The sequence below is a fragment of the Raphanus sativus genome, chromosome 6, assembly GCF_000801105.2.
Source record: "Raphanus sativus cultivar WK10039 chromosome 6, ASM80110v3, whole genome shotgun sequence".
Classification (NCBI taxonomy): Eukaryota; Viridiplantae; Streptophyta; class Magnoliopsida; order Brassicales; family Brassicaceae; genus Raphanus; species Raphanus sativus.
Window position 1 is genome coordinate 26,192,364 of NC_079516.1, and position 15,118 is coordinate 26,207,481.

The 15,118-nt window shown below is 37.8% G+C and overlaps 2 protein-coding genes across 2 annotated transcripts; one reads left to right on the forward strand and one right to left on the reverse strand.

The window, feature by feature from the left end:
* The first annotated feature begins 7,085 nt into the window (after positions 1-7,085).
* Positions 7,086-7,955, forward strand: LOC108807035 (uncharacterized). The gene has a single exon (XM_018579272.2). The coding sequence runs from the start codon at positions 7,281-7,283 to the stop codon at positions 7,707-7,709; it is 429 nt and encodes a 142-aa protein (XP_018434774.1). The 5' UTR covers positions 7,086-7,280; the 3' UTR covers positions 7,710-7,955.
* A 3,372-nt stretch (positions 7,956-11,327) lies between these two features.
* Positions 11,328-14,516, reverse strand: LOC108811711 (calcium-dependent protein kinase 6). Its single transcript, XM_018583796.2, has 6 exons — positions 13,211-14,516; positions 12,761-12,904; positions 12,526-12,678; positions 12,166-12,449; positions 11,870-12,094; positions 11,328-11,786 (listed from the first exon to the last, which is right to left on the reverse strand). Exons 1-6 carry the CDS (start codon positions 13,938-13,940, stop codon positions 11,676-11,678), a joined length of 1,647 nt encoding a protein of 548 aa, XP_018439298.1. The 5' UTR covers positions 13,941-14,516; the 3' UTR covers positions 11,328-11,675.
* Positions 14,517-15,118: the final 602 nt, after the last annotated feature.

Here is a 15,118-nt window from a genome sequence, read left to right on the forward strand (position 1 = left end):
TCTTTTCATACTAGGCCAACGATAGTAGAATTTCATATTTTTATACCCCTTGGGGTTCCTGGGTGGATAGAAAAACTTGAGTGATGGGTTTGCTGTAAGATCCCTTTTCCTAACAGTTTATCGCCTGACAAAATAAACTCGATTTCGGTACAAGTGCATCCTACTCGGAATTGATGATATCCAATCCTCTCAATCTCGATTTTCTTAACAAAATACATATCGCTATCCTGCTCTTGGCATATTCCCCACAGTAAATCTGTCTATCCCAAAGCTTCACGACCATATATGTATCCCCCTACTGAACTAAACATAATCTGGAATCTTGCAAGTGTTTCAGTCAGCTCTTGAACCTCCTTGGTTCTTGAGACATCGCTCATGTGCCTCTTCAAGGCATTTGCTACTTGGTTGACCATAGCAAATTGTGTGTAGTATCCAACCTGTAGACTCCTACCAACTCAAACCATATGTATTGCCAAAAGTAATACAAGTTTTAGTGAATGTAAAAATATTTCAGATTCTGATGATCCTGAAGAATATGAACTTCCTTCCCATACAATTACAATCTCAAACTTTAACGCAAATACAATTGCTGCTAACTTTAAGTCGTGCGTAGGAGGATTGGCCTCGAAATACGTCCCAACTGACCACAAACATAAAACTTAATACGCTTCCCGCTATGACGGTGATGGCAACAGGGATAACTTGGTATCTCATACTGGCCCCCTTGCTCACTTCTGGGACTATGAAGCCTTTCTAGACTTAGTCTTAGCTGCTTCAAAAATTATGCTCCTCTTCTAGACATGCCTCATGTTCAGCAGCTTTCTACACTAAATCTTCCAATCTGCAGTAAATGATGAAACAACAACTGTTGTAAATCACTACTCGCATCTTATTCAAAACTCTCTGATTAGGTATCCCTCTGAAATGCCACCTTCGATAAACCTGCGAAGTTTACTGATCTCAGCCTCATACTCTCAGATAGTCGTAGTATTTTGTCTTACATGCTCAATGGTGCTTTTCTTCTTATCCACAGCTTCCTTTGCAAGGTACTTTTTTGAACTTTCGCATAAAATCTGCAAAGATAAGCCTATCATGTCCAATGTGGCTCCATCGTACTCCTCCCCACAACACTACTGCATCTCCACGTAGATACTGCATAGCCAATCTAAGAGACAAATCTGGTAAGCACTCAATAAATTTCTAGCTTTCGTTTCAAACTCATTTCCCAATCATGTGCAGCTGTAGTATTCACTGTTCCACCAAAACGCTCCATATCCATGTTCCTCATCCGACTTGATGCTTATGCAATGACATGATCCTCCTACATCAAATAAAAATCCGCAAATTCTCATCATGCTCCTCTATGCTCTAGGAATATATCAAGGTCTCGCTGATGAATACAACCATACACTAATCCAAGTGCTCACGAAAGGATTTATTCTTAAGTAATTCACAAATGCTATCGGTGCATTCTTTAATCGAAATTATATCATTACAAACTCATAATGTCCATAAACTTGTACGGAAGGCCGTATTTCGTACATACTCCTCAACTATAACAGTCTGATGGTATCCTGATGCCAAGTCCATCAAAAACGATGAATCTCCATGCAGCTTAATCCAATAACTCATCAATACGCAAATACTTATCCTTGCTAGTCACCTTGTTCAAGCCTCTGTAGTAGATACAAATAATGAAATATTTGTCTTTCTTCTTAAACAGCAATATTGGCGCTCCCCACGGTGAGGTACTCGGCCTAATAAAACTCTTGTCTGATTTATTTTCAATATGCGGCCATCTCTATTGACACTAATCCGTATGGAACTTGTGAAAACGATGCTACTCCTGGTACCAATTCAATTGTAAGAAAGTATCCTCTGTCTGGTGGTAACCTTCTGAGACCTCAAATACATCCTCATACTTATCAATAACTACAAAGGTTCTGTGGACTAATGTCGTCCATCATCCTTCCTTAACCATCAAAATGGTCGCCAAAAATTCATTTGCTCCTCTGTCCAATAACTCCTCAGCATGTGCTACGGAGGCAACATACTCTCATCTTCTCCAAGAATATGAAGTCTTGCCCTCAGGAAAAATCAACACTAATCAATGTCATGACAATCAATCCATCTAAAGAATGACATCATAAAACTCAGTTTCATCTCTGACGAGACTCTGAATAACTCAATTCTTCCAAGCATAACTAGTACAACTTGATGAATATAAATAGCTCTCAAAGTCCTATGTCAGTTTCCAAAACTGACACATCTCTGAAATGAGTAACACAACAAAAAAAAAAACAGGCAAACTTGCCAAGTGTAACTCCAATATCAACACAACACGATCTGGTGCACCCCCAATCTGAAAATGATCCCCACGAGTTTACAAACCAAGTGTACCTCCAAAATAATCAATTTACACATACACCATAATAACACATGCCAATCAATGGCTCAAACCTCACATCACATAAACTCATGTAACAAAAACTCGTGAGATGATAGCTTGAAATTGGGTGGTGGCATAAATGTCATATATCCTTGGATTAATGACTAAAGAAACTGATAAAACACTGAGTTATCTGACAAACTAAGACATCACACATATGCTGGACATATGGTATACCGGTGTTTGCCGAAGTATGAATAACGTTGATTTTACTCATCGTCATAAAAGAGCTAATAAAATTAGTAATTACTAGACATAATGGCACTAAAATAATTTATAAAAACAATTTTTAACTTATTATATATATTTTTGAAAAATATTGAAAACCAAATCCTTTGACCGCCATCCAAGGACGGTTTCGTCCCGTAACCGCGCTCTGATTCCAAAATGTAACACATGTCACCTTCTACCTTGATGACAGTGTGTCAACCCAACACCTTGTCAAATAACAATATCTCGAAATACAAAAGCCCATATACCCAACTACACTCAGCCTAAACCCTATAAAAATCTGAAAGAAAAGCCAGTACCACCAAATCCATCCAAATATCACATGATTGTTTGTCTCACCTGAAATAGGGAAGAAAGAAGGGTGAGCGATAGAGGAATCACTCAATGAAGTATGGGATGCTAAACCCGAAGCGCGTGCACTTAGACATAGCACACCGAATAAATATAATTTAATCCTAATAAGTACAAACACGGTACCTAAACTACCAAACAACAAACAATGGTCCTACAAAAGGTGCGCACTCGCTGCCCCGTAATAGGCCATAAACTTAAAAACCACTCGAGATAGTGCTCGGACACCGCCATCATACGATTTATCGACACCTCCAGAAATACGGTCTAGCCGGTCAACTGAACCAGCCGTACCCTCCACACAATCTGACACACATGAAGACCTTCATGTAGTCGCCTCAAACAAAGCTAAAAAACAATTACATTAAGCGAAGCAAAATCAGTGTAGAACCATCTAACACCCTAGTTTCGGTTTAAGCAAAGAACCTAAATAACTAAACAAGCAATGACATACTAGATTTCACATAGACGGAACATATTAAAACTAAAATATATTTATTCGAAGTTCTCGATCGTGTTCGTGAAGTTCAGAACTAGCCCTCATCTTAGCAAATGTAGAAGAGTGATGTCTATGAACTCCAGATGCTCAAATAGATTCCAAATCTGAAATCAGGGCAAATTTCTGAGTCAGAACGCTTTTCGAACGGTTATAAACGGGTCTAATCAAAGTCTATGGAAAATTCAACCCAGTCAACCTTGACCAGAAATCAATTTGACCTAACCGACCGGTTTTCCTTAAACGAAATCGATTTCAATTGGACCACTTGGTTTAACCTTAATCGAAATTAAATTAATTAATTAATTAATTAAATCAATCGGCTTAATCCTAACCGAAATCTAATTAGTTTTAACCAAACAGTTTATCCTACCCGATTCAAAATTTATTTAAACCAGTCAAACCAGTCAACTAACCGGTTTACCGAGTTGAGTCACAGAGTCGACTCAACTCAGCCGAACTGGCCGAGTCACCGGCAAGTCACCGGTGGTGATGGAGGAGAGCGGTGGTTTACCAGCGGCGGACGGAGACAGCGGAGAACGGCGACGGAAAGCGGCGCAGCGGCGGAGATGATTTCCAGCGGCGGCATGTGTAATGCACGCGCGTGCACGGCAAAAGTTCTGGAAGCACGTGCGGTTTTGTTTGGGCTCCAATTGCGATATTTTTTGCAGCTACAGATTTGTCTCGACGATAGGAACGCGATGGTAGTCTTGGATGTACGAAATTCTCAATGGTTAGGGATTTATGTTCAATTTACTAAAACAGCCAAAACTAAACTTAAAAATGCATGCGGTTCTGGCGGTTAACTAGGGTGATGATCGGTGGTGACGAGCTGGGCATGATCGCGGCACACAGTGGCTACGGCGACGAGCTCCAGTGAATCTCTCCGAAAAATGATCACACATCCCCTTAGATCACTCTCTCTCTAACTTTCTTATTCTTTTCTTGACGGAATGATGGAGAAAACAAGGTTGGGAGGCGTATTTATAGGAAAATAATAGCATTCGGAAACGTGCATGAGCCTTAGTGTGCTAACAATTCCGGACACCAAAATTGGGTCGTTACAGATGTAGCAATTCCAAAGAAGACGGCTACCAACAACGAGAATGTTACACAAAAGCCAGTCGCAAGCTCTTTCTTGATAAACAACCATTGGAAACACCAAATTTTAAACTCACACGTCCCTGAAACCTCCCCATATCCAACCCTCACATCTCCAGAAAATCCTTGTCATCATGTCAATGTTGGAAACGTTACCGGGACGTTTCCGAGCTGTCCCTGTGAAGTCCCTGTTTCCAAAACGTCCCTCGTATGTGAGACAGTTGCTAAGTGTACGAAGCCGTGCAGCCTAGATTTTGGGAGACCACCAGAACTTTTGTGTAACAAGATGGTGGCCAAGGTCTATGGGTTTCTTAAGTCTGGTCAGAGGATTCGCAAGTTCAGATGGTTGAGTAACCTAATGTGTGTGCGCTTAATTGGAGTTATTGCTGTGAAAGGCAAAAATGAAAGAAGTAAGATCACTGATCGTAGAAAAGATTTAAAGATGCAAATTTTCACAGAGAATCACTATGGATATTCTTTGGTTTCAGTCACCTTTTAGACGAACATGGCCTGGTAGTGGAGTCCAGGAGGAAGCACAAAAGGGATGCACTGGCAATCATGGACAAGGTTTGTCTAAATAAGGAGGATGGCGGTCTGGGCTTTAAAGATATATATGATTTTAATACGGCAATGCTGGCTAAACAATTATGGCGGCTGATCGAGAAACCTAACACTTTATTTTCGCGAGTATTTAAAGGACGTTATTTCAGGAATGCTTCACCCCTTGATCCGGTTCGTTCGTATTCTCCGTCATACGGTTGGCGGAGTATTTCTTCAGCTAGATCTCTGGTTAGCAAATGACTAATTAAAAGGGTGGGAACAGGATCTTCCATATCTGTGTGGAATGGTTCATGGCTCCCAACCACTCGCCCGAGACCAGCAAACAAAAACCAAGTTACAAGTCCCCCTGATCTTACGGTAGATCAACTTATCGATGTCGAACTGAGAATATGGAATTCACAGGCAATTCGAGCTATAGTGGATCCAAAGGATGTAAAAATAATAGAAAGTATACCATTGAGCAAAATCCATAGGATGGACAGAGATGGATGGCATTTCACACAAAATGGGAAGTATTCGGTTAAATCTGGGTATCATTTGGAAAGGGTGTATCCAGATAAGGAAAAACCGCTGGCAGTATTTTGACCCACAGTGGATCTTCTCAAGGCGCACTGTTGGAAAATTCACTGTCCACCTAAACTTAAACATTTTTTATGGCAGATAGTGTCAGGGTGTATAGCGGTGAGGAAGAATTTACATGCTAGAGGACTATCAGGGGATATATGTTGTCATAGATGTGGCGTTTCAGAGGAATCTATAAACCATGCGTTTTTTGAATGTCCTCCAACACGCCAAGTGTGGGCCTTGTCCCAGATACCATCTAACCCAAACATCTTTCCATCTGAATCTCTTTATACAAATATGGATTATTTGTTCTCGAGAGTCTTACCGAAAATGGAGGATCATCAATTTGCATGGATCCTATGGTTAATTTGGAAAGGACGAAACAATAAGGTTTTTCGTAACTTGGATATCGATCCGACAAATACACTTAAACTTGCGGAAACAGAAGCTAAGCTTTGGCCGGACGCACAATTGCTCGCTATCCAGGTGGTAGATCGACCAATCCCGTGTCTACCAGTCATTCCAGGTCGTTAGTGTTTTACAGATGGTTCGTGGAAGGAGAAAGAGGTGTTTTCTAGTCAAGGATGGTATAATACCCTTGAAAGTTTTGCAGGGCTAATGAGGGCAAAAAATGTCAGAGCTTCTTTATCTCCTCTTCATTCTGAGGTGGAAGCATTAATTTGGGCAATGGAGTGTATGTGAAATTTACATCAGTTTAGGGTCACGTTTGCAACAAACTGTTCTCAATTGGTAAAGATGGTGTCGGTACCAGAAGAATGACCTGCTTTTGCATCTTACTTTGCAGATATCAAAACTTTACAGGAGAATTTTTACAGCACAGAGATCATATATGTACCACGCACACAAAATCTGAAGGCCGATAGACTAGCACGAGGGACTAGAACTCAAACGTCATTTGTTGTGCACATGGATGAGGAGCCACTAACTTGGTTTACAGAATCTATATGAATTTGTAATAGTCGATGATAAAAAAAAAAGATGAACATGGCCTTTAATGCATCGGATGAACAAAAAATATATATATGCATACTAAAATACCAAGTTTTATGCCAAGTCACGCATAAAAATGAAGCATATTAGAAAAAAACAATGTTCTAAAAATCGCTAGATGGTGATTAAGTGTTTTATAAAGGATTATTGTTTATGCGGATGCCTATACTAATTTTTCGGATGCCTAAAACGATTTTTAAATAAATCATTTTAAAAAATCGTTTCGTTTATACCCGATTTGTCGACTATGCAGACACCTAGGCGCCGCCTAGACTGATCTTTATAACACTGAAAAAAACAACTAGCATGATAATTATTGGCAAGGAATAAACATTAAAAACAGAGTCCACAACTTACACATAAAAACCCGTCTGTGTTCACAATCTATCTATCTCTCACCTTTCTCTTTTTCTCTTTCTAAAGCAACCACATTTCTCTTCCTTCTTCATATTCCTCACCTTCTGCAACATTAAGCTTTCAAGAAAAGAAGAAGAAGAAGGAGAAGAAGAAGGAACCATGAGCTCCTCAATCATGAAAACCCTTCAGATTCGTAAACCCGCTTCCCTCCCCGTGTCTTCAAGCACCGCCGAAGCTAGTGAACCTGGTCTTCTCCGTCGTCGTCTTTCTTCGCTTTCCTTAAATCTCTCTCGTAACCAGCCTTCCACTGACGATTTACACAGATCCAAGTCTGTCTCTGCCATGGCAGAGCAAAGAGGTAGTAGCTCTGTGAAAGAATGGTGGGAATGGAGTTGGTCACTGATTCTATTGAAGAAACTACCAGTCTTCTTCACAGATCTCGAGTTTAACGAGAACCAAACTAAGTCATCGTTGGGGAAACAACAGAGAGGCGGCTTTGCTCAGGTGTTCTTCAGGCTCCGATCTGAGATCCGCCGTCTCCTCCGTACTTCATCCTCCGACTCTCTCCCTCTCTCATGCAATCGATGATGTGGCAATCTTGCTCGTTGAAGGTTTTGCACTTTGGCTGTGTGGTGGATCTATTCATATTCTTTATATTCAAGTTCATGCTCATCGAATGTTTACTCATATTCTTTATAAGCAAAAATGTCCTTCATATGTTCTTACTTCAAATGTGATTGATGAAGTTGTTTGCTGTAATTCCTAGATCTCATCATGTTAAAAACATTCTTTTGTTGTGAAATGTATAATTATTTCATTTGTTTTGTACTAAAATCGATGCAATCAACGTTATAGGCTGGTGAGTCGGTGACGAAAAAGAACGCAATATTTTTTGATGAAGAACATAAGACGAAATTACTATCAGTGATAATAGATTTGTTTCTCTGTAATTCAAAAGTTTAGTTGAAAAATAAAGGCATGACTAGATTGAACGTTACTACTACAATACAAGTCAAATTAGAGCATTTGAAGTTCTGAATTAAAGGTCAAAACATTCGAGCTGATTTTACTTTTATTTCCTTTTTGTATTTTGCGTGAAAATAGGCATAAATAGCGTTTTGACGTGTTCATGAAAAAAGAAAGAAGTACAGTATCTACGAAACGTCGGCTATAAGTAAGGCTGTCATTATCTTTTGTGGTCGGTGGGGACAAGAATGAAAACCGCGTCAGCGATCTGGCTATTATCTGTCATTAACTAAGGGGCTGACCGGTTTTCCCGCTACCACCCGCAAACGCAGCTTTTGCGGTTCATAGCGGTTGTTGGCGTTTCGAAACAATCACAGAAAACGCTACAAATCGTTTCAAACCGCTCCGAACCTCTTAAAATCAAAAGCTGGTTCCAGCTAGCGTTTGCGGTTGCGGGCGGTTACGGGAGGGTAATTTTTTTTCTTTAAAAACAGAATAAATAAAAATAATACTAAAAATATCCGATAAAAATTTTCAATTGAAATAATAGAAATTGTAAAATGTATTCATATTATATTTCAATTTATATTATAAAAATTCAAAATTAAAATATTTTCTATAAATTTTTAAAATTGAATAATATGATTTTATAAATATAAATTTTATATTTATCATATTATTATGATTTTTAATATTTTTTATAATTACATAAAATGTAAATATTGTTCAATTATTATTTAACAGATGTTGCGTTTGATAGTTTACCAATCATAAGAGTCCCGCAAACGCAACAATTTCTAACAGCTGTACCAGTCGTACAAATCTCTAGAAAACACTTAAAACCGCAACCATCCACACCCGCAAACTCCCGCAGCCGCAACCGCAACCGTTGCGGTTACACCAGTCAGACCCTAACTAGCTAGCTGAATCTTAAGTTTTTCATTACCATATCTTTTGGACCGTCCTTGCCAATTTTAAAATAAGAAAGATAAAGTTACAAAAAAATTTAAAATAGGAAAGATAAGATTTTTTTTATCTATAAGGTATTATTCAAAATAACTTGAAATATAACGGTTGATTTGTCCGCATAATGGTCAAGTGGTAAACTGAGATCTGAAATTGTACACTTTTCTCAAAGTGTAAGCCTCCACCTCCACTAAACAAAATCGTCTCTATATGAGAAGTATATATTTCGATTTTGGTTTGTCTGGTAATCTGATGACACGCATTCGGCTACCTCCAAAAACATTAGTCGCAAAGCGATGTAAACTCGAATTAAACAATGCAGTGGCTCGTCGGAGAGAATTAGATATTGTAACACTATATGCCTTTATATTAAGATTGACTGGATCATCCGTTAAGATTTATCGAAAAATATCATTTGAATTCGATTTGATATGACCTAAACTGGATTGAGCATTCTTTTTGGGAAATTTCCTAAAATACAATTTTCATAATACCACTTTCATGTTTACACTAACTATTTTTACCGTCACTTTTAATGAAATGTTTAGATTTGAAGATTTAGAATTTTGGGTTTAGATGTGATGTTTTAGAGTTTAGAATATACAGTTTAGAGTTTATAGTTGAGGTTTTAGGGATTAGGGTATTGAATTTAAGGTTTAGGGTTTAGAGTTGAAGATTTAGGGTTTAGGGTTTAGAGTTGGGGATTTATGATTTAAAGTTTGAGGTTAGAATTCTGAAAAGCATATAAAACAAAGATATAAGAGTTTTTAATCTCTTAATGAATAAAATATTTTTGAAAATGTGTATTTAGTAGTAGTAAAAATGAATAAATGTACCTTCAAAATGGTATTTTTAAAAATTCCTCCTTTTTTGTTTAAGATCCCATGACCATAGTTCAATTTTATTTTCAAGCAGAAGTTTAGTTATGTAATATGTTACATTTGACCTAAGAGCTAATTAGTGGTTTTCTTTTGGTGAACAATAGTTCCAGCTTACCAGATTACATTAGTAATTATAAATATGATTCATCTATTATTCCCAATGAAAATTAACTACTTTTTGTAAAAAGAAAACAGTTGAATAGTTTTTAGAGAGATTTTTTGCTTGTTTTCATTTCCCGCTTTTAAAGTTCCGTCCTTTTCTATTTCTTCGGTTAGATATCTTGCTCCCGTCGTCGCACCGTCTTCTCGGTGGACGGTCGGCTTTGGCGCACCGATGTTGCTCCTTTCCGTCAAAGGAGAACATGCGGCTTCAGTTTGTGTGTTCAGTGAGAGGCTTTTTATGCTCCGGTTTCTTTTGGTTTGGTTGCGTATCTGTGGGTTTCGGCGTCGGATCTGGTGGAGCTCTCGAGTCGTCGAGATAGGCTTTCCGGCGTTTTGATGTGGTGATGAAGTAGAGGCGAGCGGCGTTGATTTGGGTGGAGATCTCGGGTTAAGCCCGGTGAAGTTCTCCGGTGGTCTTAAGTTGGTATCGGATCCGAGGATTCGCGACGACGAGTGGGTCTCGGTCGTGGTCTCCGGAGTAGACAAGCAACGGCGAGGCTCGGCGGTTGAAGATGATCGTGTAACACGTGTGCCCATCTGGTCGTGGATCGTGACACGTGGGTGTGTGCATCGAAGTGTCGGTGGAGGTTGGTTTTTGTGTGGATTTGGGTCTTGGCCCACTTTCCTTCGGTTTAGGCTGCCCAATTCTCGCTTGGGTTTTGGTTTAATTGGTTTGTATGAGATTTGGGTTTCGGTTTTGTATCTTTTGGGCCTTGGGCCATTAATATAATTCAATTTATGAAAAAAAAAGAATAGTTTTTAGAGAGAAAAAAATCCATTGAATAGTGAATTTGAAGTAAATCTAAGAAAAAATCATGCAGAACAGCTAAATGGCAATCATGAAATCCAATACATTTCACCAAACTATGGAATACACTAATCAAAGTTGACACAGAAATAATACAATGCATGTGCTGTGAATTGTGAAGAGTATATATGCCCTAATAGATTATTAAACAAGTGGGGAGCACATGGGATTTCCTGTCATGTTCCAATCTACCATATTGGGACCAATGTATGATTGATAATTTCGAACAACCTGAAGTTTGGTTCCAAAACATCACTTTAATTACATGATTTGAGACATATTAGCTCATCATATTCCACATTTCACATTCTTTTCATAGATAAATATGAATTACGTATATACACTTACTCGTTTCATACAAAAGTATTTGTACATAGAGAAATGGTGAACGGCCTAGATTTGTAACTTATATAACACATGCGGTTTATTGGAAGATGATTAATCTCTAAGAACTCAAAAAGGTTCAAAGCTTTTAACAATGGAGATGAAACAAAGCTCACCAAACTTTAACAATTGATACAAACAAACAAAACAAAAGAGAGAGACAATATAAATAGTCCTCTCACCTACTGATGAAACATAAGGAAACACTTTTTGCTTATTCATCCACCAATAATCATACAGTAGTTTTTCTTTAAACATTTTAAACTTAAACCTTCAAGGGATTCAGCTCCCTTCCTGCACCTATTAATCCGGTTTTCTCTTCAGCCTTCTCTGTAGCCTGAGCCGAGCAAATGGTTCAAATACACTGCTGTGTAGTGTGTAATGTGCCTACACATCTCTCATGCTGATGTTTAGGCTATTTCTCATTGTTCGTCTCCCGATACCAGCATTTCCCTTTTGCATCATCGCAACAAATTCTCCATAGTCAATCCGTCCATCCTGTAACACCAAAAAAAACATAAGTTTTATCAGCAAGAAGAGATGAACATTGGTTAAAAACATGTCAAGAGGCAAAGCTTTACATTGTCTTGATCAACTTCTTTGATTACATCTTCAAGAAAAACATCGGTCATCCCATGTTCCACGCAAGATTGTTGCAGCTCATCAATGGTGATGTAACCACTTCCATCTTTATCAAAGTACTGAAACGCAGAGACAAGATGCTCTTCTCTGTCTAGTTTATTCAGATGAATCGTCGCTGCAATAAACTCACTGTAATCTATTGTACCGCTGTTGTCCACATCAGCCTAAGACACAACAGAACAACTATGGTCATTGTCTGTCTATATAGAGAAAGGAAATAGTATAGTATTTATACCGCTTCCATAAGGTCTTGGATCTCAGTGTCTTTCAAAGTAGAGCCATATCTTCTCAGTCCAGCTTTGAGCTCATCAAAAGTGATTGCACCGCTGTTATCAGTATCCATTGCCTCAAACATTGCTCTTAAACCTGCAATCTCTTCTTCTGAGAGGCTCTCAGCTATCACCTTCAATGCCATCTTCTTTAGTTTATTCATTGCAGAAAACTGTTTGAGACGAGACAGAACAGCCGGATCAAGTGCTCTATCTGGTGCAACACCGTTCTCACAGATCCATGGATGACCTGAACAAAATAGTCTTATGTTGTGTGGTTACCAAAAAAATTGTAACCAATTATTGAAGATACAATGATTACGTACGCAAGACTTCATGAGCGGTCAAGCGTTCAGAGGGATTGGGGCATAACATCTTCCTGATCAGATCTTTAGCACTGTCGGATATCACAGGCCACGGATCTGACTCAAAGTCGATATCTCCTTTCAAGACAGCATCAAATATTCCTTGTTGTGTTTCTGATCCCAGAAAAAAAAAACACAAAACCAAACTTTAGGTAATCTCTTTAAGAGAAGTCATCTTAAGCAGCTATACACATACCTGCCCAGAAAGGAGGGACACCACTTAGTAAAATATAGAGTATAACACCAGCAGTCCACACGTCAGCTTCTGGACCATAATGTTTGAGAAGAACCTCAGGAGCAACATAGTATGGACTTCCAACTACATCCTTGAATATTTGGCCTGAAGTTTTAGTATAAAAACACATTAAGGCAAAGCAAAAGAAGCACTCTAGAGATCAAGAACAGCTGCGAAGTTGCAGCATGTACAATTTCAATGATGAGAAGCTCTAAATCAGACAAGATTCTTCATCAAAGCAGGCTCTATAATTTAGTATTTGAATACCTAAGATTAATGTCTTCTTAAATTCGTTGATATCTTTATAGATGAATACAAAATTAAGCACAAATGAATATATATAAGAAAACAATGAAACCAGAGTAGTTATCAAATATTCTCACTGCATCAGTAAACTAAATACCACATAACCTGGTTTGAAGAAAACAGAGAGACCAAAATCAATGGCCTTGAGAGAGAAATCATCATCCTTATTAACCAACAAAAAATTCTCAGGCTTCAAGTCTCTATGTATGACACCAAGAGAATGACACGCCTCAACGACACCGACAACGATCTTGGTCAACTCAGCAGCTTTCCTCTCGCTGTAATGACCTCTCTGAATAATCCTATCAAACAACTCACCACCAGCACAAACCTCCATCACAATGTGAACATACAAAGGGTCCTCATAAGCTCCTTTGATCGTAACAATGTTCTTGTGACCAGCCAAATGGTGCATTATCTGAATCTCCCTCCTAACATCCTCAACATCTTCCTTAGAAATCAACTTACGCTTGGATATAGACTTGCAAGCGTAGTCAACACCGGTTGCAACCTCGGTGCAGAGATACGTGGTTCCGAACTGTCCTTGTCCTAACTTACGGCTCAAGGTGTAAAGATCACGGATGTTAGGAGTCTTGTGACCAAGAACGTAGTAAGCTTGGTTGTCCATGTTACGCCGCATAACAGGTTCTTTCTCGGGGAGCACAAGGACAGGGATTTTGTTATTGTCTGTTTTAGGATCTTGGTCTTGTTCTGCGGTCGGAGAAGGAAGGGAGGAAACGTGGGTGGTGGTTTTGGAGTTTTCCTCGGGCCTACTACTACTGTTATTGCCCTCGTAGATTTTGTCCTTGAAAGAACGACGGCATGAATTGCCCATGAAACTTTATGTTCACTTTCTTCTTCTCCTCATCCAACGAACACTGTTGAATGGTGAAAGATTTAGACAAGAACACCGAATCAAAACCAGAGAAGCAAGAAAAGTATCGAAATTTGAATGAAATCAGACAAACCCACATCAGATCAAGAATCAGAAATCATAAGACGAGAGCTCCAGAAAAGTCGTATATTGAGAAGTTTGTTTAAATGTTCCATCGATCATTTGACAAATAATACACGAGGAATATGTAATTAAAGAGGAATAACAAAGACAGAGGATCTTGTACCAGAATAGCAAAACAACTTAGAAGACGATAAAAATGGATTAGGATTAAGATTCTGATTAAATTTCTGGGAAATGAGCGATGGAAGAAATGGTGAAAAAGAAAAAATGTTCGTCAACGCTTGTTCAAGTCAAAATAACAAAAGAAAAAATGTTTATTTCTTTATAATATACTTATATATTATATGTGTTGCTGTTTCTGATTGTGTAATTGGAAGCGTTGAATCATCAATCAGAGTGTAAAGATTTGTTAATTGTTATGATGACGGTGAAGGAGAGAGAGGATGTTCCCTTTCGGAAATGTCTTAAACGCGGTTTCGTCTCACCTTCTTCATTCGTCTCTTCCCATTTAATTATTAAACTAATTATCTCTTTAATTATTAAACTAATCATATCTTTTTTTACTCTGTCTAATGAATAATGATAGCTGCAACTTGCAAAGTAGCCTAATGATTTAAGAGTTTTTTTTTGTTTCATTACCTAGAGTATTTTATTATTCATATTTAATATTCTATCGTTTCAAAATAATATATGTTTTTGATTTTCACACATATTAAAAAAATACTTAAACTTTTAATCATAAATACATTTTTTTTCCAACTGATCATAAATACATTATTTTCCGTTATTAACTATTTTTTACAATTTATCATTATTATATGCACTAAAAATGTAAAATATGTATTTTTAGAAATAAATTTTTTTTCTAAAACATATATCATTTTGTAACGGAGGGAGTATCTTAGAAAAACAAAATAATAAAAATTTGTTAAATTATATTATATTTTAAAAATAAAATAGAAAATTAAAATAAATTAAAAATAATAGTTTCTAAAATTCATGTTTGTCAAGATAAATAAAAAGTTATAATATGTAACTAAAATTCCTTCTTTTTG